This window comes from Austrofundulus limnaeus, unplaced genomic scaffold (assembly GCF_001266775.1).
Source record: "Austrofundulus limnaeus strain Quisiro unplaced genomic scaffold, Austrofundulus_limnaeus-1.0 Scaffold199, whole genome shotgun sequence".
Lineage (NCBI taxonomy): Eukaryota > Metazoa > Chordata > Actinopteri > Cyprinodontiformes > Rivulidae > Austrofundulus > Austrofundulus limnaeus.
The window spans coordinates 441,866-464,524 of record NW_013952601.1 but is presented as its reverse complement, the minus strand read 5'-3'; the positions used below and the strand labels follow the sequence as shown (position 1 = coordinate 464,524).

At 38.0% G+C, this 22,659-nt stretch overlaps 3 protein-coding genes across 5 annotated transcripts in view; 2 read left to right on the top strand and 1 right to left on the bottom strand.

Moving 5' to 3' along the window:
• gpm6bb (glycoprotein M6Bb) overlaps positions 1-10,739 on the top strand; it is a 34,032-nt gene extending 23,293 nt beyond the window's left edge. Inside the window, exons 3-7 of one of the 2 annotated variants that reach the window (XM_014018679.1) lie at positions 3,724-3,880; positions 4,009-4,177; positions 4,573-4,646; positions 4,773-4,838; positions 8,805-10,739. In XM_014018679.1, coding sequence (XP_013874133.1) covers positions 3,724-3,880; positions 4,009-4,177; positions 4,573-4,646; positions 4,773-4,838; positions 8,805-8,954 — 616 coding nt within the window. In that variant the 3' untranslated portion in view covers positions 8,955-10,739. Of the gene's footprint in view, positions 1-3,723; positions 3,881-4,008; positions 4,178-4,572; positions 4,647-4,772; positions 4,839-7,169; positions 8,190-8,804 lie in introns of those variants that run through there. The other variant, XM_014018680.1, reaches the window with a different exon arrangement.
• On the bottom strand, positions 9,326-21,469 carry ofd1 (OFD1 centriole and centriolar satellite protein; the record flags this gene model as incomplete). Its single annotated transcript, XM_014018678.1, is given in 22 exon segments — positions 9,326-10,904; positions 11,220-11,287; positions 11,372-11,530; positions 11,622-11,788; positions 11,969-12,097; positions 12,918-12,997; positions 13,088-13,238; positions 13,329-14,030; positions 15,731-15,842; positions 16,010-16,140; positions 17,486-17,675; positions 17,872-17,963; positions 18,049-18,122; positions 18,468-18,587; positions 18,671-18,777; positions 20,014-20,187; positions 20,272-20,408; positions 20,509-20,616; positions 20,696-20,720; positions 20,850-20,885; positions 20,973-21,176; positions 21,269-21,469. Coding segments are annotated over 22 exon segments (3,111 nt in total). The 3' UTR covers positions 9,326-10,858.
• Positions 21,470-21,773: 304 nt separating this feature from the next.
• The window catches only part of trappc2 (trafficking protein particle complex subunit 2), a 2,395-nt gene continuing 1,509 nt past the window's right edge, over positions 21,774-22,659 (top strand). The window contains exons 1-3 of one of the 2 annotated variants that reach the window (XM_014018676.1): positions 21,774-21,867; positions 22,040-22,165; positions 22,418-22,562. In XM_014018676.1, the coding sequence (XP_013874130.1) occupies positions 22,073-22,165; positions 22,418-22,562 (238 nt within the window). In that variant the 5' untranslated portion in view covers positions 21,774-21,867; positions 22,040-22,072. The remainder of the gene's footprint in view (positions 21,868-22,039; positions 22,166-22,417; positions 22,563-22,659) is intronic. The other variant, XM_014018677.1, reaches the window with a different exon arrangement.

Here is a 22,659-nt window from a genome sequence, read left to right as displayed (position 1 = left end):
CTTTTTGATTTTTTACCTGGACTACTGAGATGCATCAGGATGACYTTTTATTAAATTTGAGCAAAAAATGTTACATGAGTTCATCAGTGCATGATAATGTACAACACAGGCTCAATGCCAGTACTCAGTTCTACCACTCTGTTTAGATATGTGTGTCAAAATGAGCTCAACAGCATTGGCTGAACAAGCAACCACAATTGGAAAACGAATCAGAAGAAATTACTGTATTGTAATTCAGTGTTGTGGAAGAGGTTCAGGTTTCAAAGGTCTGATAAACGTCAGCTGTTTCAGTCTGCTGTAAAATGTGCTACAGAGTTGTGCAGACTCACAGCAGCACCTGATAAAGTTTCACTCAATAAAATGCACTGTTTGAAAATGAAGCACACTAGAAGTTTAAGCTCTCATTGTAAAACATCAACATCTCCCCATCAGCAGCTGTATCAAGCAGAGCGAAACCTGCACWGCAAACGCATATATGTATGGCAATTTGTATGACATAAGCTTGACTTCACCACACTTACTGTGTAATATCTGAAATTGGTTTATGACTAGACATATTTATTTAAAATATCTCTAATTATATTTTGTTATGAGTAAAATACCCATTTGAGATACCAATGGAGGCTCCCATTCAAGATATCTGCAGTAAACAGTGGTGGGCACAGTTCTGCTCATCTGCTAACCTGCTAATCTGCTAATAGCAAAACTAACATTTTGCCGAGCCGTTTAGTTTTTGCATTCATTTTATGGTGCATTAACAGACATTACTTCTGTTATGTATTTTTGGTCAATTACACTACTGCTAAAAATTGTAAAGTTCATGTCAAAACCTTAATTAACTTGCATTAATATATGCTTGATGACACTCARCTGTTCACATGGGGTCTCCTCTTCGATACAGGCCAGACCTTCTACTCACGGTTTTAGTTTCCCCAGCATTCTTTGCAGCCGTGATGTTGTTCAGTCACAGACGTAGCATTTTTTTGTTTGTTGTAAAATATAAAATTAAAGAAAGGCACACATCTTTGCTTTAAGCTGGGGCATATAAATATTTATTTTTATTGTTAATGTCTAAATATAATGATCAAATTAGCCGAATAAGAGGCTTTAAATTTTCACTTCCTGTTTTTCCCTTCCCTATCTGCTGGTCTGGTTTCTGTCAGCAGTTGTATCTCTGCTTCCTGCAATATAAAACAGCATTCTCAAATTTTACCTCTAAAGAATCTTTTAGACTTATGTTGACTTAGGTTGTCAAATTACACATTTRAGTTTGGTTTGATATCTTTTTGAAGTTTAGTTACTGTAAATCTGACAGACTGCGATTGAGAGGTCTGAAACAGGAACATAAAAAAGGGGAACTAAACATTAGAGGGCAGTGTGCACAAAATAATTAATCCAAATACTGTTGCATTCTCACATTTTAGTGGTTTAGCTTTAGCTTCCCCTACATTTATTTCTATTCAGCATTTTATCATTAGCAGAACTAAAAAAAAACATGTAGCGGTTTGGGTGTTAGGGGAGCTAATATTTTGGTTATCTGTGCCCACCGCTGGCAATAAATTGCTATTTGACATATTCAGCACATCCCAACATATATTTCAGATATCAAAGATTAAATTATGACTATTCATAAAGTAAAGATATATTATATGACATCAGGTTTGTAGGTACAGTAAACATTTGTGTTCTTGACAGTTCTTTTAGACATTTCTGTTATTCGTATGAATATCCATTTTTTTTCTCAAAATTGTTTACATTTTTTTATTATTTCTTCTACCTGTTTACTGAAACATATTCAAGTTATAGTTGTATAATAGACATGGACATACAATACAGACTTTCTGCTTTCATTTGAGGGTATCTACATTAAAATTGGACGAAGCGTTTAGGAGTTCAACTGCTTAACATGTGCCTAAAAAGTAATTGGAAAATTGTCTCAAAAGCTATTTTATGGCAGGTGTGGACAATTCCTTTATTATATCATTCTCAATTAAGCAGACCAAAGGCCTGGAGTTGATTTGAGGTGTGGTGCTTGCATTTGGAAAGTTTTGCTGTAAAATGTGGTTAAAAGAGCTCTCCATGCAGGTGAAACGAGCCATCCTTAAGCTGCAGAAACAACAACGTAAAAGTCAACATAGTTCAAGAAGAACATTCTTTGGAGAGATGCTCAACCTCYACCAGAATGATGGAAAAAGAAAAGTATGGTGAAGGCATGGTACAGCTCATGATCCAAAGCGTACCACTTCATCTGTAAAACATGGTGGAGCAGTGTGATGGCTTGGGCATKCATGGCTGCCAGTGGCACTGGGTCACTAGTGGTTATTGATGATGTGACAGGACAGAAGCAGTGGGATGGATTCTGAGACATACCATGTGCTCAAATCCAGATCCAAATGCAGCCAAACTGACTGACATTTCATAATGACACCCAAAACATCAACCAAAAACATAAAGACAAAGCAACCTAGGAGTTTATTAAAAAAGAAGTGGAATAGTCTTGAATGGCCAAGTCAGTCACCTGATCTCAACCCGATTGAGCATTTCACTTGTTAAAGACTAAACTTCAGACAGAAAGGCCCACAAACAAACAGCAACTGAAAACTGCCGCATTGAAGGCCTGGCAGAGAATTAAAAAGGAGGAAACACAGCGTCTGGTGACGTCCATGAGTTCTAGACTTCAGGCAGTCATTGTTAACAAAGAGTTTTTAACCAAGTATTAGAAATGAACATTTTGTTTACAATAATTTAATTTGTCCAATTACTTTTGAGCCTCTGAAATGAAARGATTACATTTAAAAATGCTTTAGTTCATCAAATTTCTGTGCATTCATTTTCTTCAACCCACTGAATTAAAGCTGAGAGTCTGAACTTCAACGACATCTGAAATGTTTTGTTCAAAATTCATTGTGGTAATGTGCAGAACCAAAATTAGGAAAATGTTTCTGTCCAAATAGATATGGACCAAACTGTATATCTTATCGATTAAAATTAGGAGTTCTATCGTGATTTAAATTTTAGCCATATCGTCCAGCCCTAAGTCATCTCATACAGTGCACACATACAGTACATGGCTGCATGATAAATCTATCATGGCAAACTTTAAAAAATAACATGGGAATTGGGAAACATTTTAACAAGATTTATWACCCTATGTCATCACTGGGGAAATTTCCTTCCAGGTATCCATCACAATGAAGACAAGTCCAAACCCAATACATACAACTCTTTTAAAAGCAGGCTTTGTTTAGGCTATTTTTACCTAAAAACATCTCCCACATTTACCTGACCCTCTGGAACATTCCTAATATGGCTCTTTTTACAGCACATCCATTCGTCTAAACCATAAAACGGGGACATCAGAGCGGGCTGCACATGTGTTTAATGTTGGTGTGGATTCAAGAGCACTGTTTAATTTAAGCTGTCCACAGAGGTAGTCTGTCTTTTTCATGGAGGATTTCCAGAGACATGCATCACCTGTTATCTCCACATGTGGGCTCGCGTCCATCTGCATCTTTAAATTTAATCATCGCCATCTGTTTGTAAAACCAAATTACTTGTGTTTTAAGGATTGMATGAGGGAAAGGAAATACCATATGCAGCTATTTTTTGATGCAAACAGCAGTATGCCATGCTAGTACCACTTTCCAGGTGGTGTTTTATTTTTTAATTATATATATATAGCAAAGAACAGCAGAGCCTGACTGTGACATTGCTCTTTAACAGAATACAGCTGATGCAGTATGTCATCTATGGCATTGCTTCGTTTTTCTTCCTGTATGGAATCATTCTGCTCGCCGAGGGCTTCTACACGACCAGCGCTGTAAAGGAACTGCACAGCGAGTTCAAGACCACCATCTGTGGACGCTGCATCAGTGGAATGGTATGTTAACACAACCACATCSTTTTTTTTAACACATGCTTGAAAGAAGCTTTATGGGATGTTCCATTGTAGAAGATGCCATTTTGTTGTAAATGCTGTTTTGATACCAACTCTGCATTTCGACATAGTTTGTGTTCCTCACATACATCCTGGGTGTGGCCTGGCTCGGTGTGTTTGGCTTTTCGGCTGTGCCCGTCTTCCTGTTCTACAACATGTGGTCTACCTGCAACGCCATGAAGTCTCCGATGGTCAATCTTACAAGCATAGATTCCATCTGCGTGGATGTCCGTCAGTACGGTACGTAAACTACACTTTTTCCGAACAATGCCTTTTATAAGTTTTGAGATCCCACCTAACCAAGCTATTTTTTTAGTGTACACACTGTCTTAACATTCTTATTGTTTAGTTTACATYGCAATCTAAAATGTCTATGCTTGAACAGTGATAAACTGTTTTAACAGCTCTTTTCACAAGCTTCTTGYTAAAAGATAAGTGTATTTTAAAGTGTGAAATCAATGGAATGTGCCATTGAATCTTTAAAATGTCAATATTATTTTTAGATTCTGTACTATGTGCATGCTATCTCAATAGACTGTATCTCAAGGTTTGTTTTCATATGTGTTGCCATCTCTTACAAGACAAAAGCAACTTTTGAGTGCAAAAGATAGTTATTTTATTTTTTACTGGCGCAGGCATTATCCCATGGAACGCCACACCAGGAAAGGTCTGTGGATCTATGCTTGGTGAAGTCTGCAACTCCAGTGATGTAAGCTCTTGTCTGCTCCTGTGATTTACTATCTGCACATTTATAACCTATCACAGTAAAGGTTGTAAGACATAAGACTGGAGTATTTTTTTTAAATTGTTAATCATTACTGTTGTCATTTTTCAGTTCTACCTGTCTTATCACCTGTACATCGTAGCGTGTGCCGGTGCYGGAGCCACTGTGATTGCTCTGGTGAGATTGCCTTTAATGTCCTACCTTTTCTCTTTAGTTCATCTTTGCATGGTTTGTATCAGCAGGTCATGTGTCAAATGCTCCTCTTTTCATTCCTTTGTGGTTCATGTAACCACCCTGAAGGTGATCCAACATTGACTTCTTCTCAACTCCATTTGCTATTTTTACCATCTGCTTAGATGCWTATGGCTTGGTTTGGATTTGAGAACTGGTGGGTTATTGTGCAAAAAGATCTTATAGTTTTTAAAATTAACAGTGCTTTTAAACCAGAAATCTGTTGGYGGGATATTTTGAAAGATTTGTAATGATTGGACACTTTTAGGCATGGGCCATTATGGAAGTCTGAGTAGACTAATGTGGGTTTTTCTCTGTCCACACTAGTCTTACAAAAGTACTAAATTAAACCTGTCACTCTACTAGGATATTGGTGCTCAATCTGTTGTTTGTTTCCCTGCTCTTCAGTGTATCTTTATTCTGATGAAGCTTATTAATCAGTTCATTCAAACCAGGTGTGTTGAATAGGAAAACATCTCCAACATGCAGTACAGTGGYCCTTGAAGACCAGGATAGGGCACCACTGTTCTAGAGAGAAACAAAGTTCACATTTACATTAAATACTGAGAAAGAGCAGGCTTACTTAAGCTAAATCTTCAAAATGTATTATTACTAGACACAGGGCAGAAAGCTGGAAGTTGAAACCACTAGGAACAAGCGCTCCCTATAGTAGGCTGGYTGCATCATCAATGGAAGAAACCCCATAAATTGTCAAATTGTAGCTATTGTCCWTTTTTGGGTGCTGCCATGTTGACTTTTTGCGACGTGAGGCTGTACAATGGATACTAATTCCTGCTGCAGCCTTGCTAACAGGCTGTTAAATTGTCAATCACAATATAACATGACACTTTGATTTAACCCTCAAATAACTAACTGAAATTAAACATAAAGATGTATRTTTGAACATGCAKCAGCAAGGTCAAACCTGTATCRATAAACAGATACAAACAAAGATCTAATGATTCTGGTTCGGTGGCCTCAGGATTCCATCACTGCTGCTTGTATTTGCAAATGATGTGGTCCTGTTGGCGTCATTGTGCTGTGATCTTCAGCTCTCATCGGAGCGGTTCGCAGCAGTGTGCAGCGGCTGGGATGAGGATCAGCACTTCCAAATCTGAGGCCATTTTCTTCAGTTGTAAAAGGGTGGAATGTTCTTTCCATGTTGGGGATGAGGTCCTACCTCAAGTGGAGGAGTTCAARTATCTTGGGGTTTTGTTCATGAGTGAGGGWAAATGGAGCGTGAGATTGCAGTATTGCAGACTCTGKACCAGTCTRTTACGTTAAAGAGGGAGCTGAGCCATAAGGCAAAGTGCTCCGTTTACTGGTCGGTCTACATTCCTACCCTCACTTATGGTCATGAACTTTGAGTAGTGACCACAAGTAAAAGATTGAAACTCTGGTTTGGGCATCTGGTAAGGGTGCCTCCTGGACATCTCCCCAGGGAGGTGCTTCCTGTCCAACTGGAAGGAGATGCCAGTGAAGACCCAGGACATGCTGGAGAGACTATGTCTCTTGACTGGCCTGGGAACACCTTGGAATCACATCTGAAGAGCTGGAAAAGGTRGCTGTGGCATGAGAGGCCTGGATCTGGCTATTCAAGCTGCTGCCCCTGTGACCCTACTCTGGAACAAGCAGTAGATAATGGATGGATGGATAATGTGTATTATTTAATATTATTTATTTTTTTAGCCAGGAAAATGTTTCATTTTGCTGCTTTAGAGGGCAGAACATAAAAACTGCACAGCAACCAGTCAGTAGGGGGCGCTCCTATTTTATGACTTCAACTTCTGACTTCCTGTCCGATCTCTGATTAAATGTTAAAGTGAAATCCCTAAACAAGAACATAGAATAAGCATTAGCTAAATCTAAAAGTTTCTAAAATAAATGTAGTTATTTTTCATAGCGAATACTTATTTTGCATTTTGTTTCTTTGTAAAAGAACACTAGAAGTCCAGATAAGTTATTTTAATAACAGAGAAATTTTAGGTGATTTTTTTCTCTTTCTGCCATCTCAAAGGTAACTGACAGCTTACAGCAAAAGGTGCCCTGTSTCTGGCATTTCATGACAAACCACAAAAAATTACTGGTATGAGGGAAAATTTTAGTGATTTTTGAATCCATGCCTTTTTTTATATATGTTTTTGTAAACCATGTTTCATCTTAAACCCAGAGGCCGGCCCATGTCTAAATCACTTTACAAACTTGTGGTCTATTATATCAGTGACAACGAAGTCAATAGCATGTGCTCTTACCACCTTTTCTGTTCTCTTCCACCAGCTGATCTACATGATGGCTACCACTTATAACTTTGCTGTTTTGAAGTTTAAGAGTCGGGAAGACTGCTGCACTAAGTTTTAAACTGGTTTATGAACATGGCACCGCATTCAACTGTGCTGATTAGAGAGCCTTTGCCACTGACAACAAACAAACTAAAAGAAACAAAACAAAATCAATAGAAAAGTTGACATCTCTCCAATAGAATTCATTTGTCATGTAAATAGCTGATTGTGTGCTACTTTTAGCATTTGGCATCCAGAGATTTTGCTTGTCTAAGCAGAATAAGGATTCTCAGAGTGAGGTGATACTTAGACGACAAAAGATTTCAAAGAAATGTGCAGAAGCTAGAAATTCACAGTGGAGATATTTATATTCATAATGTGCAACGCCAGTTTTGGCCAGCAAGAGTAATTAAGATGAGGAAAATAAAAAAAACAGTATTTTGCATGCAGCTTCGCGCCTTGCATTAGCTTCGCGAGCATCAGCTTTCAGTCAAGAGCTGAATTGCAAATGTGTGCATGAATCTCTGAGGCACATGTCAAACAACTTTAAGATGCTTAAAAATATCTCTCCTTTGTTTGGGCCTYGATTAAAACCGTAGCTCACTTGTGATTTTAATCTATGCGAACATCTAATGATAAAATATTGAAGATGTTATCAGGTTTAATAGTTTTGGTCATCGGATTAGCTGTATTGGTGAGACTAATGTCAACATAGATCTGTAAAAAGAAATGTTTATTTGGTTTATGAAATTTGGTGCAACATATAAATGCAAAACYTTCAGTATTAAAGTGCCCTTGCAATATAGTGCCTATTCTAAACTGAACTAAAAAGGAAGAAAATCTTTATCCACTGTTATACTGATGAGTATTGTTGTGTATTGTAGAGTTTAAAGTAACTACTCCTCCCTACAGTAGTGTAACATGGTAAAGGTTAGGCCAGTACAAGTTGTAAACTTCTTCACGAGGTCCTAAGCCTCTTTTTATTTCACACCTTTTATAAAATAAACAATAAATGCTATTTTAGTGYAGCGTAAAGGCCTTTTTTTCCAATGAGCTGATGCTTTTAGGATGACAGTTTCATACATTTTTCTTTATATATATTATTTTAAAGTGCCATAAAAGAGCAGTTGTTAATTTTAACACAAAAACCTGCATGCTTACAACTTTCAGGACTTTTTTTTTATTATTATTTGTTAATGGTTACTTATACTTCATATATTTAATTTTCTTTATTTTACAAGACTGTAGCTTTTACTTTCAATATAAAATAAACAATCTTTGTTTACAAAATTATTTCTTTTTGGGGTGTTTTTTTCATTACGGAGCACTGTTGAGTTTACAAAATAGTTTCTCATGCTTTGCACTAACCTTCTACTGCTACAGAAAGCTTGCATGCATCACCTCTGGCTTTTTTTCCCCTCCATTACTCACTTTCTTGCTATAAAAGTTTCCTTTAGTAAACTCTAAAATGTTTGTAATGATGTCTGAGTTTTGTGATGTGGYATAATAATTAAAAAAAACCTAACTGTATGTTTGTTTAAAGTCCATGATTTTACTTTAGCTGATTTCCTGTAGCTTGCTTTGCATCTCTCTGACATGCTCACTGGCCATCCACCTCACCCTTCTCTTCCAGATCCACTTCCTCATGATTCTCTCAGCAAACTGGGCCTACCTTAAAGATGCCAGTCAAATGCATGCCTACCAAGACATCAAAATGAAGGAAGAGCGGGAGCTGCAGGACATCACCTCACGCTCAAAGGAATGCCTCAATTCCTACACATAAGGATATTACACATAAAAAATCTGCAGAAACACACACACACACACACACAGTGGGGAAAGGTGACTCAGCTAAAATAACCTGCCGACTGCGTACACTGTGCAGTACTAACCCGGCTCCTAACAAACTAATGCACAAGTGCTGCTTTCTGCACTAACTCACCAAGAACTGTTTGACCCTGGCTACAAACATGCTGACTTTTCCTATTTTGTTGGGGAAATACTGTGGAATTCTGATTTTCATGCTGTTGTTTCTTTCCTCCTTTACCTTTTTTTTTTCTAGCCAGACTTCTCTGGTGAATGTTGATATGTTGCACTATGCTTATAAAGCTCATAACAACTGTTTGGTTTACAGCTCTGTCTTTCGTTTTCCCTCCCCAATTTTTTGAGTCTTGGTTTCAACTAGGGAAACCATTTTGTCGGTCACATAAATGACCTAAACATTAAAAGGAAGCCCTTGCATCCAATCTTTAGTTAGTGCTTCGCACTTTGATGTTCATACAGTGCATCTAAAACCAAGAGTTATGCTCTGAGTCAACATCCATCAGAATTTAACTGCAAACCCTTCTCAGTAAAGCTGTTATTTGKGGATTTATTGGCTTTTAAATCCATTATTTTGTTGATCAGTTAGTGAAGTTACTCTGAACAATCATGGCCTACATTACCTCTACCTCAGGTGTGCATTACAGGTTAAGGCAACACATAAACCACTTTTTCCTTGTAAAACAATGCATTTGGATAGTAAAACACAAAGTATTGAGGACAACATGAAACAAGCCTCAGGAGCTCCTCTCTATCCCAGCATTACTGAACAAAAACTGTTACAAATGACGCCATAATAACCTGTTKAATATTATATTTTTTCTACCAAGAACAACTAGCAGATTTCATAAAAATTTTGGTTTTGTTGTATTTAGACAAATAAATATAGTTTACCATTGAAGAGCCTGAAACCTTAGATTACAGAACATAGCTGTTGAAATATTTGTAAAATGTTGACTTTAGAGATTTCTTAAAGAAAGATRAGAACCACATGTTCAATGCATTTGAAACAATTAGTTTAAAGCAGTGTAAACGTTACCATTGTAGTGTTTTGTCACTGTAAGGATGGAAGTCTTGTGATGATTTTCTAAACTGCGTTTGTTGAAAATTAGCTATTTTCATATTGTTGAAATAATTACTCCTGTTGTCTTTGTATTTTTTGTTGTTAGATGAGTCACAGGARTAACTTGATGTTTGTTGCATGAAGACGACTGTTTTCCACAGAGATGTACAGTTTTGTGAACTGACATCAGAGATGGGTGGTCTTTTTTCCTTTTTTCTAACTGAACTATTAATTTCTTTTTTGTAGCTGATTGTTTGTGGCCTATTTTAGTTATTTTAAATATTTTTTTGTCTGATAGTATTTGAGCGTTCTATAAATGTCAAGGGCTTCCTTGCAAAAAATCAGTCACACCATCAGTTGTTTAAAAACCCGAACAGACATAAAAAATGTCTGTTTTAGCCAAAGTATGAATACCARTGCTGGCCAATTTGTTAAATAGTATTTCTGTGAAACTGTGGTAAAAAATTCTCATTGTTCAATGTAGGACAGGCATAAAGTGGCAGACCAGAAAATGTTTTTTTCTTTTAAAATGAACCAAAAAGGAATGAAAAGCTGCCCAATCACCAGGAAGACCCCAATCAGCCAACAAGAACCCAGTCTGAATGGAAACACCTTTTTTATGACTCRACTCACTCCTGACTGTTTTTTCTTTTCTTTTTTTTTTAAATAAAAAACCCAAAAGGTTGTGCTTCTTGTTATGTGTGTTTATTTGATTGTTTACAGACAGTAAAAATGCATTTAAGTGATCAAAAAAAAATACATGTCACAATTTAATTCCTGTTCATAACTCGGGGATGAACGTCTCACCAGAAATCATCATCGTCCTCTTTAGGAGAATACGCTGTGATGCTGAAAGAACAAAATCCAACCGAGTTAATAAATGAAACCCTGGAGACAAAAAACACAAAGCCCTAAACAGAAATGCTATTTTTAAATTAACTAAATGTAATTCCAGAGCAAATCACATCATCACAAATCTGCCAAATGAAAAACCACAAAAGCAATTAAATCCTAATCGTACTGGGAAAAGATTAGGTGGCTTTTATTCTTTTGTTAACTTTCCCAAAGTAACAGCATGGCTTTGAAATAAAAAGACAAACTGTTCTATTCATGAATAAGTAATCTGTTTAAAAGATAATGCTGTCTTGTTGAACGTTTTATTACCTTTCATTTTTCTCCTCAGATAAACTCCTGTCCTCTGGACTGTGTCGTTCTTCCTGTCTTACAGGATTCTTAGAAACAAAACATTAAAAAAAGTCAAAAACTCAGGTAAAAGTTTCTTATAGAAGCTTCTGGCAAATATGGGTGCAACTCACATCCTGATGCTGCTCCTCTCTTGCTTCTAAGATCATCATGTATTTCTCTAGTGGATTTTCAGCTTTTGACTCTTCCTTCTGCTCTTCATTCTCTCCTTTCCCAACCTTCGTTTCTTCCTCCTCATCATCCTTTTCTGGTTGCCCTGTCTGTTGCAACAGCTAAGACAAGACAGATTATTTTACTGTAACATATTCAGTCGCTTTATATTTGATGTTCAGAAAGGGCAGTTTTGAGTGCAGCAGTTGTCACCGTCTCTTTCTCTAATCGTTCCAGCTCTTGCCGCTCTCGCTCCTTAGCCGCTTCCAGCTCTCTCTGCCTTCGCTCTTCTCTTTCTTTTCGTTCTTCTCCCCACTTTTGCTCCTCATCGTCTTTCTCGTTTACTATTCTGGCAGAATTACCTGAAGCCTGTGGAACCTCTGGTGACATGCGGAGATAAAGATTAGTTCATGCTTTACTTGAAGGTTCAGCAAACTCTAAAAATGGCAGCAACATAGTTAAATGTGTCAGACTGGCAGAGTGAGAATGAGGCGATTCAGTGTTCATCATCTGCGGCCAACCTAGATCACGGGTCATTCCTGGTAGGACTAACGACTCACCCGCCTGATCATGCAGACTTATTGGGTCTTCTGGGAGGTCCCGAGGCTGGGGGCTGGGGGTGGCATCGGGGGCCTCCTCAGAGAGAGGGACAGCAGTGTCCAGGAGAAGCTCTGGAATGTGACCGGGCTCTGAAGGGAGACGCACACAAAGAGAGCTTTTATGCTCCACCATAATGCAGCAGGGCCAGAGGAGCTGTGCAGAATGCATAATCAGCTGTCCTTCACTATTGTGTAAGACCACTGAAGGGATGTTGGAGGCCAGTCGCTAAACTATCATGCCTCATTACATTAACAAATATTAATAAAACAAGTTTCCAACAATCTGTAAATGCAGACAAAAAATAAACACTTCAAGCATTTTGCACCACCAACTACATGCATGACAGTCTAACTATATAATGCACTTGTCTGACAGGATGCAGGGCAAGGTTTTTAACTTCCACTCTTCGAGTGGAARGGAGAAACTAAACATAAGATCTTTTCTGCTGAGTTTGAAGCTTAATCTCTGCTTGAAACTCAACATCARGGATAGACAACTGGTGACCCGCAGGCTGTATGTGGCCCTCGGGTGACTTCCGTCAGGCCTGCTAATAAGCCCCAACAAAAAACGATGGCCCCTTTCATCATTGAAGTYGYCCATCCCTGCTCTACATTTTTCAGCTTAGATTTGAGAAAGCTCCTTGTGTGAGAAACAAAATTACTTAATCAAAAACAGAACTGCATGTGGACTCAATCATGTTTTCAGATGACAGGTTCAGTTAAGGCAACTCTGTCTCAAAGAGGCAGTTCAACTTCATACAACAGATCTATAAAGATACTTTATGAGGACTCAAAAACAAAACTTACATTACTTCTACACGAGGAGCAACTAATTGATATGACAGACAGATAGGTCTCCTATYAGTCAACAACACTGGTCTGAAAACATGTTTGTGTTGCTTCATAAAACCTGCGAGGTCTTCAAGGGTTATCTTCTCAGGCTGCGGGGAGGATTCTGAACTGGAGAACACGGGCTGTGATTCAGATGGTCTGAAAAAAACGACAGCAACGATATTCAGCACTGTCAGAAGAACTGTTCAAATGTTGCAGCGTCCTTGTCAAAGTCGTGCCAGATGGTACCTGGGCTGCTCTCGTGCTGTGCTCTTGAGCCGAGGACTCKGAGGTGGACTGAGCTCAGGAGAAATGTCAGCGGTGGTCCCCGCCTCGCTGAGCGGCGCAGGAGAGAGCTGTCCATCAGGCGGTGGCTGAGGAAGCACCACTGGAGACAAAACTGCCACAGGATGTTTATAAAAAACATTATAAAAAAAAACCACCCAAAAATGACATTCAAAAGACCAGTTAAAACAAAGTGTTTTAATACCTTCTGCATTTTTCTCTTGATGTTTCCTCCTGGAAGTGGGCTGTGATGTGCAGGAAGGTTGTTTAGATGAATCAGAACTTCCATTTTGAGTTTTTACCCCTCTTGGAGACAAAGATTCARTCGACACATGGTGACTGTAATCAGCATAAACTGTAGTCTGGGGCTGGTTGTGGTYAACTCCTGGTTGTGCAGACAGGAAGTGGGTTTGGGCATTGTGAGTTATCAAGGTGGGGGACTGAACATGCTGAGCAGACGGYGGTTTGAGTATCATCTTCTGTTTGTGTGTTGAATGGATGTGTGAACGCTGAGAGTCTTGTTTTCTATGAGAAAAGCTGGGGGAATGTGAGAGATATGCTTGTGGTGGGGAAAGGGGAAGCGTGTGCGAGACGGTGGCGTGCGCTGCCCTCTGCTGGTAGCTCTTATAAGCTTCCTCTATGATTTCTGCCTCCTTCCGCAGCTCCTGGATCCGAGCCTTGTCTTTTGTTATGAGCTCCACGTCAGAGATGGAATAATCCCTCAAAGGTGAGTTGTGTTGTCTCGGGGGTCCACCTGCTTCACAAACATCATCATAACCCACCCTGGGTCTCAGCAGAACGCTGTCCATGTAAATGTCAGGCGGAACCAGTTTGTCAGCGCTGAGCTCCAGCACAGAGCGATCAACAAGAGAGGGCTTRGGGTTACGAAGCACTTCGTTTTCAAGAGCTGTCATCATTGAGTAAATCACAGAGAGGAAAGAAGAAAAAAAAACAAAGTGTTGAGCTCTAATATAGGAGAACAACCACCATGAAAGATCAGAGGAAAAAGAACTAAACTGTGGTCTAAAAACATGARCCACAGCACTTTACTTGAAAAACTAAATAAATATGGGATTAGAGGACCAGTATTACAATGGCTATCTAGTTATTTGGAAAATAGGAAACAGTTTGTACAAGTACATGATGTAAAATCTGAACTCTGTGGAATCATATGTGGAGTTCCTCAGGGTTCTATACTTGGACCAAAATTGTTTATCTTCTATGTAAATGACTTGGTCAATTTGTCAGGGCTCATTAAATGTGTTTTGTTTGCTGATGATACCACATTTTTTGTTTGGGTAAAGACATRGAGCTGATGTTAGAGAAAATGCAAGCAGAATTTGTGAAAATACAAGATTGATTTAAACTAAACTAATTATCATTTAACTTGGATGAAACTAATTATATGATATTTACAAAGAGACAAAGATGGTGTAGACATTAGTAGAGTCAGTGAAGTAAAGTTTTTGGGTGTTATTATTGATGAGAAACTGACATGGAAACCTCATGTAAATTATTTAAGAATAAAAATAGCTAAATCCATTGCATTGCTTTACAAAGTAAGGGACTTGTTTAATGATAAATCTCTGTATATAATGCATTAAGTGTTCCAAGTGTTCCACACTTGGTCTATTGTGTTGAGGTATGGGGGAAARCATGTAATACTATGACACATGCTGTTTTTGTTTTGCAAAAAAGAGCTGTAAGAATTATCATTCGAAAATATTACTATTATCCATCTAATATATTATTTTGTAAACTGAAATTATTGAAATTCTATGATCTGGTTGAATATATCATTCTGTTAGTTATGTATACAGCACACTAAAACACATTACCATTAAACGCCCAGAAAAAACTTTGTAAAAACAGTGAGCTGTTATAATCTAAAAGGGAAAAGAGATGTTCATGAAACCTAAATTTAGAACATGTTTGGAAGAACGGTGCACCTCAATCCAAGCAGTCAGATTGWGGAATAATCTGGAAAATGATATTAAAAGTGCCAAATCACTGTACATGTTTAAAAGAATAATAAAGGCTTGATTGTTAAAAAAATATGAAACAATATAATTTGTAGTTTTAGAAAGATTTGATGTTTTTGTTTTGTTTTGTTAACTGAAGATCGTTTTTGTTTGAATTTATACTTGAGGAAAAAAGGGGCAGATGTAATACGATTTTTTTCTTCTCTCTGCCACCTTTCATTTCATTTTACTTGTATTTTCTTTTTTTATTGAACATAGAATAACTTTTGTTTTGTTAAGAAATTGTTAAGAAATTAAAAGATGTCAGCAACAGAAGACTTGTCCATCCAGCCTGACATGTTGGAGCCAGAGTCTGACCCAGAGCCAGAGGAGGATGAAGACGACCAAAATGTAGTTGTTAAGTCCAAACCTTATTTGACAGTTCTGTTACAAAAACTGTGATGTAGTAGTTCAGAAAATCCCATTGAAAATAGAAAAAYCTGAATCGGTTGATAAATATGACCCAATAAGGAAATAAAGATAACTATGTGAAAAGTACACACCAAAATGCATTAATGGCTAAAACAAAAAAAAGGGTATTTTCCACGATATGTCCTCTTTAAACACGTTTCCCATCACATTCTACCTTGTTGGGTTTGGCGAAGCTGCATCTTCATGTCATCAACAAGTTTAGTCAACCACTGTGACCTCTCCTCTTGCTCTAACAGCTGAGCCTTGAACTGAGCGCACCGTTCCATCTGCAGGCGCAAACAACCACATTTTATAAAGAGACCATCAGCTGCACACAAAGTCTGCAAAGTTTTGATTTCAATAAATCACCAGACTTAAAGACGCTTAATKCCACAAAGAGGCATAAAAATGAAATAGTTTCCCACAGTTAAACATCTGGAGTGAAGGCACTGACCTCACTGTGGAGCTGCATCTGCAGCACCTGCTGCTGGTTGTTAAACTCCTCCTCGTCCACTCGGCGAGCGGTCTGCAGCCTCTGAAACTCCGCCTGCATGGCCAGCTGCTCTTTGGATGGTTTGATCAATTCTAAAAACCAAAAGAAAAAGATTATCATAGTCAAACTATCAACTAAATCCTACACTTATTTTACCTAAAACTCTATTTTGAGACTGGGGCTGCAAAACATCTAGCAGTAACATTTGATTCTTTGACACTCAAGACAAATATATTATTCAGTACTGTTATTTATTTTATTTTAAGATAATCTCAGAAAATAGATAATCCTAACAACTGCTGGTTCAAAACCAAAAAGGGTTGGGCATTCTTTTGTCGGGTCTGTCTTTGTCTATTTATTGACCTGTTATGTAAGTTCCAGACTCCTGAGCTCACTGCCAACTAGACATGGATCAGTTTGTGACTAAACAGATACAGCCTGCTTTATAAAAGGCAAATAATTAAACTGTGGAATTCATGCACACCCAATCTCGCATCAACCCACTTTAAACATTTGCTTTTTCTGATGTTTCACGTTTATAAGCTTTGTCAGACGTACTTCACCTCATCTCTCCTTGTAAAGCTTTAAAGTGYCAGGGACATGAATTTTTTAAAATAAATATAAAGACATTAATGGAAAGATAACATTATTAGCATAACGCAAAAATAATTTCCCGCTGCTGAGATGAACAGTTGTTGAGATATTTGCATGTGAAGGAACAGGAAGTGATGTCAAAGGGGAATGACTGCATGGAACAAAGCATTGAAAAAATAGCTAACGACACCGACTGTAGAGAAGAATCTGATGTTTCTTCAGATTATTTTGAGTTATAATCAGAGAGAGATGAAGACGAGTCAGAGTTCAAATAGTATTGTTTCAATAAACAACAATGACAGAGTTCTCTTTATTAAAGAGTTCCCCTTTGATGTCACTTCCTGTCGCACTTTGGCTGAGCCAAGTTCAAAAGAAAATATGCCATTCATGTGACAAAATGGGTGAAATCACACGTTTTATGTAAGTTTTCTTACATAAAAATGTTTTCTTTGACTTTTTGTATTTGATGGATAGGCATGTCACAGGCACTTTAAGAAAAGTGCTAAACAAAAAAGTACATTTTTGTTTGCGATTGGTAAAAAGGTGCTTTCTGGATCTGCTCACATTCACTTTACCTTTAATGCTTCTCTCCCTAAACGTCTGTAAAGCTACAACCACAACACAGAAGCTCCACATTTGCAGGCAGAAAGACTCAGCCAGAGGCAGTGGGGCAGTCTGGAACTCCTGATTGGATCCAGACYCAGAAAGTCAGTAAACAACTTGGGAAAGCTATTTTTTTCAGCTGTGCAACTATGCACTTTCATATTTTATGGATTTAAATGTCCAAAATTACACCACTACTAAAGACATGATGTGTTTGGGTAACTAAAAGCCGCTCTTCACCTGCACGGAGCTGTCGGTTCTCCTCTTGGGCTTCCTCCAGCTGTTTCTTTAGCAGCTGCAGCTGTCCCTGCAGCTCCACTTTGTCTCTCTTCAAGCTAGGACAGTCACCTGTGCTCTCAAGTCTTTCCTTTAGTAGCTCCTTCTGCTGAGTCAGCAGRGAAATGTGTTGCTGTGCTGTTTCTAGCTCAACCTGAGACAAAAAAAGACAAAAAAAGAGACATAAAAAACAGAGAGCAAAATATAAATGCATGAAAATTACGCACAAAAAATGGTTAAATATTCTAGCTGAAAATCAGATAATAGTAGTAATGCTTTTTCTTTTGCTCATTTGAAAATGGTGTAAAATTAACATTGCTGGCAGAATGAAGTTGTGATTTTTTTTTTACCTGCAGCCTTTTCAGCTCAGAACACGCTCTGTTGTGCTCTTCCTTTCTGTCGTTAATTACAGCCGACTCCTTCTGGATCTGAGCAGTTTCCACTGAAAGGAAAACAAGGTGAAGGAAACTGAAAYGCGGAAACAAGCAAAGAAGTCAAAGATCTCCTAAAAGAATGGAAAAGCTTGCCTTTGTTTCTGTCCTCGCTCTCAGTGAGCTTCTGTGTTCTTCTCACAAATTCCTCCTTCAACTCCAGCTGGTACCTAAATGCAGTAAAAACATCAAATCAGAACATTGGGTCAGTTAAATTGTGTATGAATGAGACKAACAGTATGAGAAAACATCACATAAAAAGACAAGAAGAAAACATGGATGTCTGTAAATTAAACTTGTTTACAGAGATTTATTTAGCAAGAAAAAAAATTCTGAATCTTATTTCAGCACAAACATATGAAGTTTGGTGATTTTTGCTGMTACAGAGCATTATGAATGGATTTAACTCAACAGTGACATCCTCTGGGGATTCAAGATTGTCTAAAAAAGTTGATTAACCTTACATGTGTTTATAATAAATACAAGCTGAAACAAAACCTAAAAAATAAACACACCTAGAAAGTTCATTCTTCAGGTTTTGGTCGTATGTGTCCTCCAAGGTCTTCACAGCCAGCTCTCTTCTCCTCAGAGCCTCTTCGGACATCTTGACCTTCTCTGCCTGGATTTGACAGGTTCTGTTTGACAGAGATGTTCAGTATGAACCGTTCACTTCAATAAGCAGGGGGGGGGGGTAGTTATTAAAAAAAGAAGCACTTACTGCTCAAAAGCCTCCGCTCTCAATCTCTGTTCATTCTCTCTGTTACGCAGGGATTCAATTTCTTTCAGCAATAACTGCCTCTGCATGTAAATGTTTTTTTCTTCAATCTAGAGGGGGAAACAAACAAAATAAAAAAACTAACAATTATACCTAATTACAAACATGGCACAAAATAAGCATCATTTTAAAAGGTTTTACGCACTAGGTCAGGATCTATTTTAAAGAAAACTAAATCATCTTCTCCCCATCAAAGTCTTAAAAAACTCAAAACACATTAGATGGTGCATTTTCTTAAAATGRTCTTGATTTCAACTTTCTGCATTTCTTTCTTTTTAAAAAGACTGTGCTGCATGTTTGTGTGTCAAAAACACAGCTAACTGAGAAACAACACAAGAATGAAAAACATGAAGTAAAAATAGTTTTCCAAGCAGAGGCTTTTCTGTGTACTCGTGTCTCTCTCCTGTTTTTACTATTAATTCTGTGTGTTGGTGTCTTTTTAGTAATTGTCCCATTGTTAGTTTTATAAGATTAGTTGTTTTCATACCAAGAGTTTAGAAATGTTTAACTTTCGTGAACCCCTAACCAGAGTCACGAACCACAAAAAGCCCATTGGTTAGTATTTCTACATACATTATTTCATATGTAACACTGTTTTTACACATTTGTCGTAGTTAAAATAAATATAGCTAAATTAAATGGTCAGTGATGGAGAGAATACACAGAATCGGTTTGTAGAAATTGGAGCCATTGTGTTCAAAGCTAGTCGGGTTAAAACCCTGTCCCTCACTTTGCTTCGTACAAGGGTCTGGACTTGATGCATAGAGAAGTGATTCTTGCAGGAGGCGTGGCCTCTGCTGAAAAGTGTGTGTGTTGTCGCTGTGAAGGAGGCTAAGCTAAGAAGCTAACCAGAAATTGTGTGCTGTAAACAACCCTACTGAGAGGAAAAATATACCGACCCGAACGAGACGACTGTAAATGAGAGCTGCTGCTTTGTTAGAAAATTTTATTTTAATTTGGAAGCCTTATCAACACGAACTGGCTTTATTCACTTCCTCCACTGCCGTACGCTAAACGAACTAGCAGACACTGCGCAGAAAATCGACATTGTTCAAAACTCCTCCTTCTGTTCNTTCTCTGATTGGCCCGGCTAAAAATCTGCCAGTGAAATCCTTGTTAATGGGAGAAGTCCCAGACGGAGCAGAGAAGGGAAACTAGAATTGAGCGGAGCTGCATAGGAAGGCAAGGGCCAGGCTAGTTCAAAGCAGGAGGGGGACTTAAAATAATGGACTTTACTTTATTTTGAGAGAAATCAACWGTAAAACTCCACTTCAGCGATGCTTTACCTCTTGCTGTTTTCTCATTCTTTCAAGAGCATTTTTCTCCCGCTCCATCAGTGCCTTCGCCTTCCTTTCATAAGTCCTCTCCAGGTCTTGCTTCATCTTATCAAACTCCTTATGAAACTTTGCKTTTTCTTCCACCCTCACCTTGGCGATTTCAACTTCTTTAAAATGTTGCAGCTTAAAAAAAGACAAAGGCACATCGATATGAAAGCGAACAAAAGCCTGACTTCTAAACAAAATTAGATGTTTGAGTGTGTTTACCTTTGTGTTCATTTCTGCTTCCATCTGCGCCCCAGCCTCTTTCCTATATGCGGCCAGTTTTGATTGGAAATAAAACACTTTGTCGTCACTAGAACTAAGGCCCTGRTACTCCTTATCAATCATTTTCATCTTCTCAACTGTACATGAAAGGAGAAACGGGACACTTTTAGGAAACCCAAGCTGAATGTCACAGATGAAACCAAAAAATGGTTCATATCAGTCGACGGGTCATCATACCAAGTGACTCTCCATGACTTGATAGGCTGCCTGTCTGAGTTTCCACATCACGACATGGGCTGTGAGTAGAGATGTTGRTCAGCTGCGTCAAAAGGCTGAGCAGAAACCCTGGATACAGCCAAAGTATTAAGAACATGACTTGGAAATAGAAGCAGTTTTATTAGATGAAAAAGTGTCTTTAACGYACCTTCATCTTTGTTTTCTGTGTTTACCTGGACAATAAATATTAAATTTGTTATCAAAAGGTAAATTTATGCCTAATTTAGGTATTTTACTTGTATTACACAGCATGTCATTATTTTATTCACCATGACTGAGGAGAAGGGTAAAGCAGGACTTACTTTAAGGAGTTGAAAAAGCTCTTCTTTCTTTAAAATCTAAAACAGAAGTCAACATTCTTATTTACAGGTACTCCTCACACTGTAAGCCACAGATATAAAATGTCCAAGTGTAGTCATACACACCTGGGTCTTACTTAGGCCACTTTCAGGGTAGAATAYAGAAAGAGTGTATTCATAGCCTGATGTTTGGAGATGATCTGCCACTATGGTGTTACAGGCTGAAAGTAAAACAGGTTCTGCTTTCAGGCTTACTGGTCTAGGTACTGGATCTTGTCCTGAGAAATGTGGATACTTTAACTCGTGGATGAGCTGATTTCGCAGCTGTGCCTAAAGCAGATTTAAAGAAAATGATTAGTGGCATTTCCTTTTAAGTTTTATACAGAGCTTAAAAAATAAAATAAAATGCTGTTGTGACTTACTTTGAGAGAATCGAGCACGCCTTTATTTTTAAAAGTTTGATAGAGCCTCTTCCTCAGCTCTTCTGAAGATAAACCTTCCTCCCTGGATGATGAGGACATGATGAAGACTGCAAACCCTGATCAACGCGGCACTTCAACGTACAAAATACCTCATCATTAAAAGCTTTAATAGTAATATTAACTGTTATCAGACTTTAATTTCTCCATCTTAAAATGTAATAACTAAAAAGGAAGAAAAGTCTGCTACTTCGCTCTTTGACAACTAGAAAGCGTCTCTTTAAAATGTACACAAACGTTTAAATTTGCCAGCGGACGGMAGTCGCACAATTATGACGTCACATATACAAACGCGTCAGCAAGGCATTTTATTATTAACAGTTTATTTACAATTGTTTGTATTTTACGGAGCCCGCCGAGGGTCAGTAGAATTGCTATTATTTCTTTTTAAAAATCTCATAATATATATATTGAAAACGCATCACTGTATTTCAAGGGATGTGTCAGTGTCGTCATCTCTCTGCGACTGCTCTTTCAGGAAGAAAAAGGTAGCAGAATAAAAGGAGTCGACAAAATCTGGTTGATCAATTTATACTTTTACTGTGCGTACAATTCTTTGCTATTTATTTTTCTAATATTGTTATTATAAAGCAACATCTATCAGTTAAAGCATATGTAGTTCACTGTCTAGCAATAATTTAGCTCGACGTGRCTGCTGCCTAGAAGATGTCGTTTTGACTAATCCATGTTTTTGTTTTTTAATGCACTCTGTAGGGGATTTTGACTCGATAAGAAGAGGAGAAAACGATGTCAGGAAGCTTTTACTTTGTCATGGTTGGTCATCATGACAACCCCGTGTTTGAGATGGAGTTTTTGCCTCCTGGGAAGCCCGAGTCAAAGGTATTTCACAATWACTAGCCCAATACACCTACTGTGCTTGTGATGTGATAGGTCATAATATTTTATAAATAACCCATAATTTCCTACTTTGGTTCAGCCTAAAACACAATTTTAGTAACACAATCCAGCTTACTTAAAATGGAACACTTATTGTAGCAATTTAAATGAATGATTATACTTGTTTCAGCATGAATAATAAAAGCTTCATTGTATTTATCAATTTGTTTGGGATTTTTTTTGCTCTGATCACAGGATGATCATCGCCACCTGAACCAGTTCATTGCACACGCAGCCCTGGATTTGGTGGATGAAAATATGTGGTTGTCCAACAGCATGTACCTGAAAACTGTGGACAAGTTCAACGAGTGGTTTGTGTCGGCTTTCGTCACAGCAGGACATATCCTTTTATACTGTTTCCTCCACTCCTAACACAAGTTAGGAGTGATCAGGACTCTGTACCACAGAGCAGACAGTGTCCCTACAAACCCAGGAGC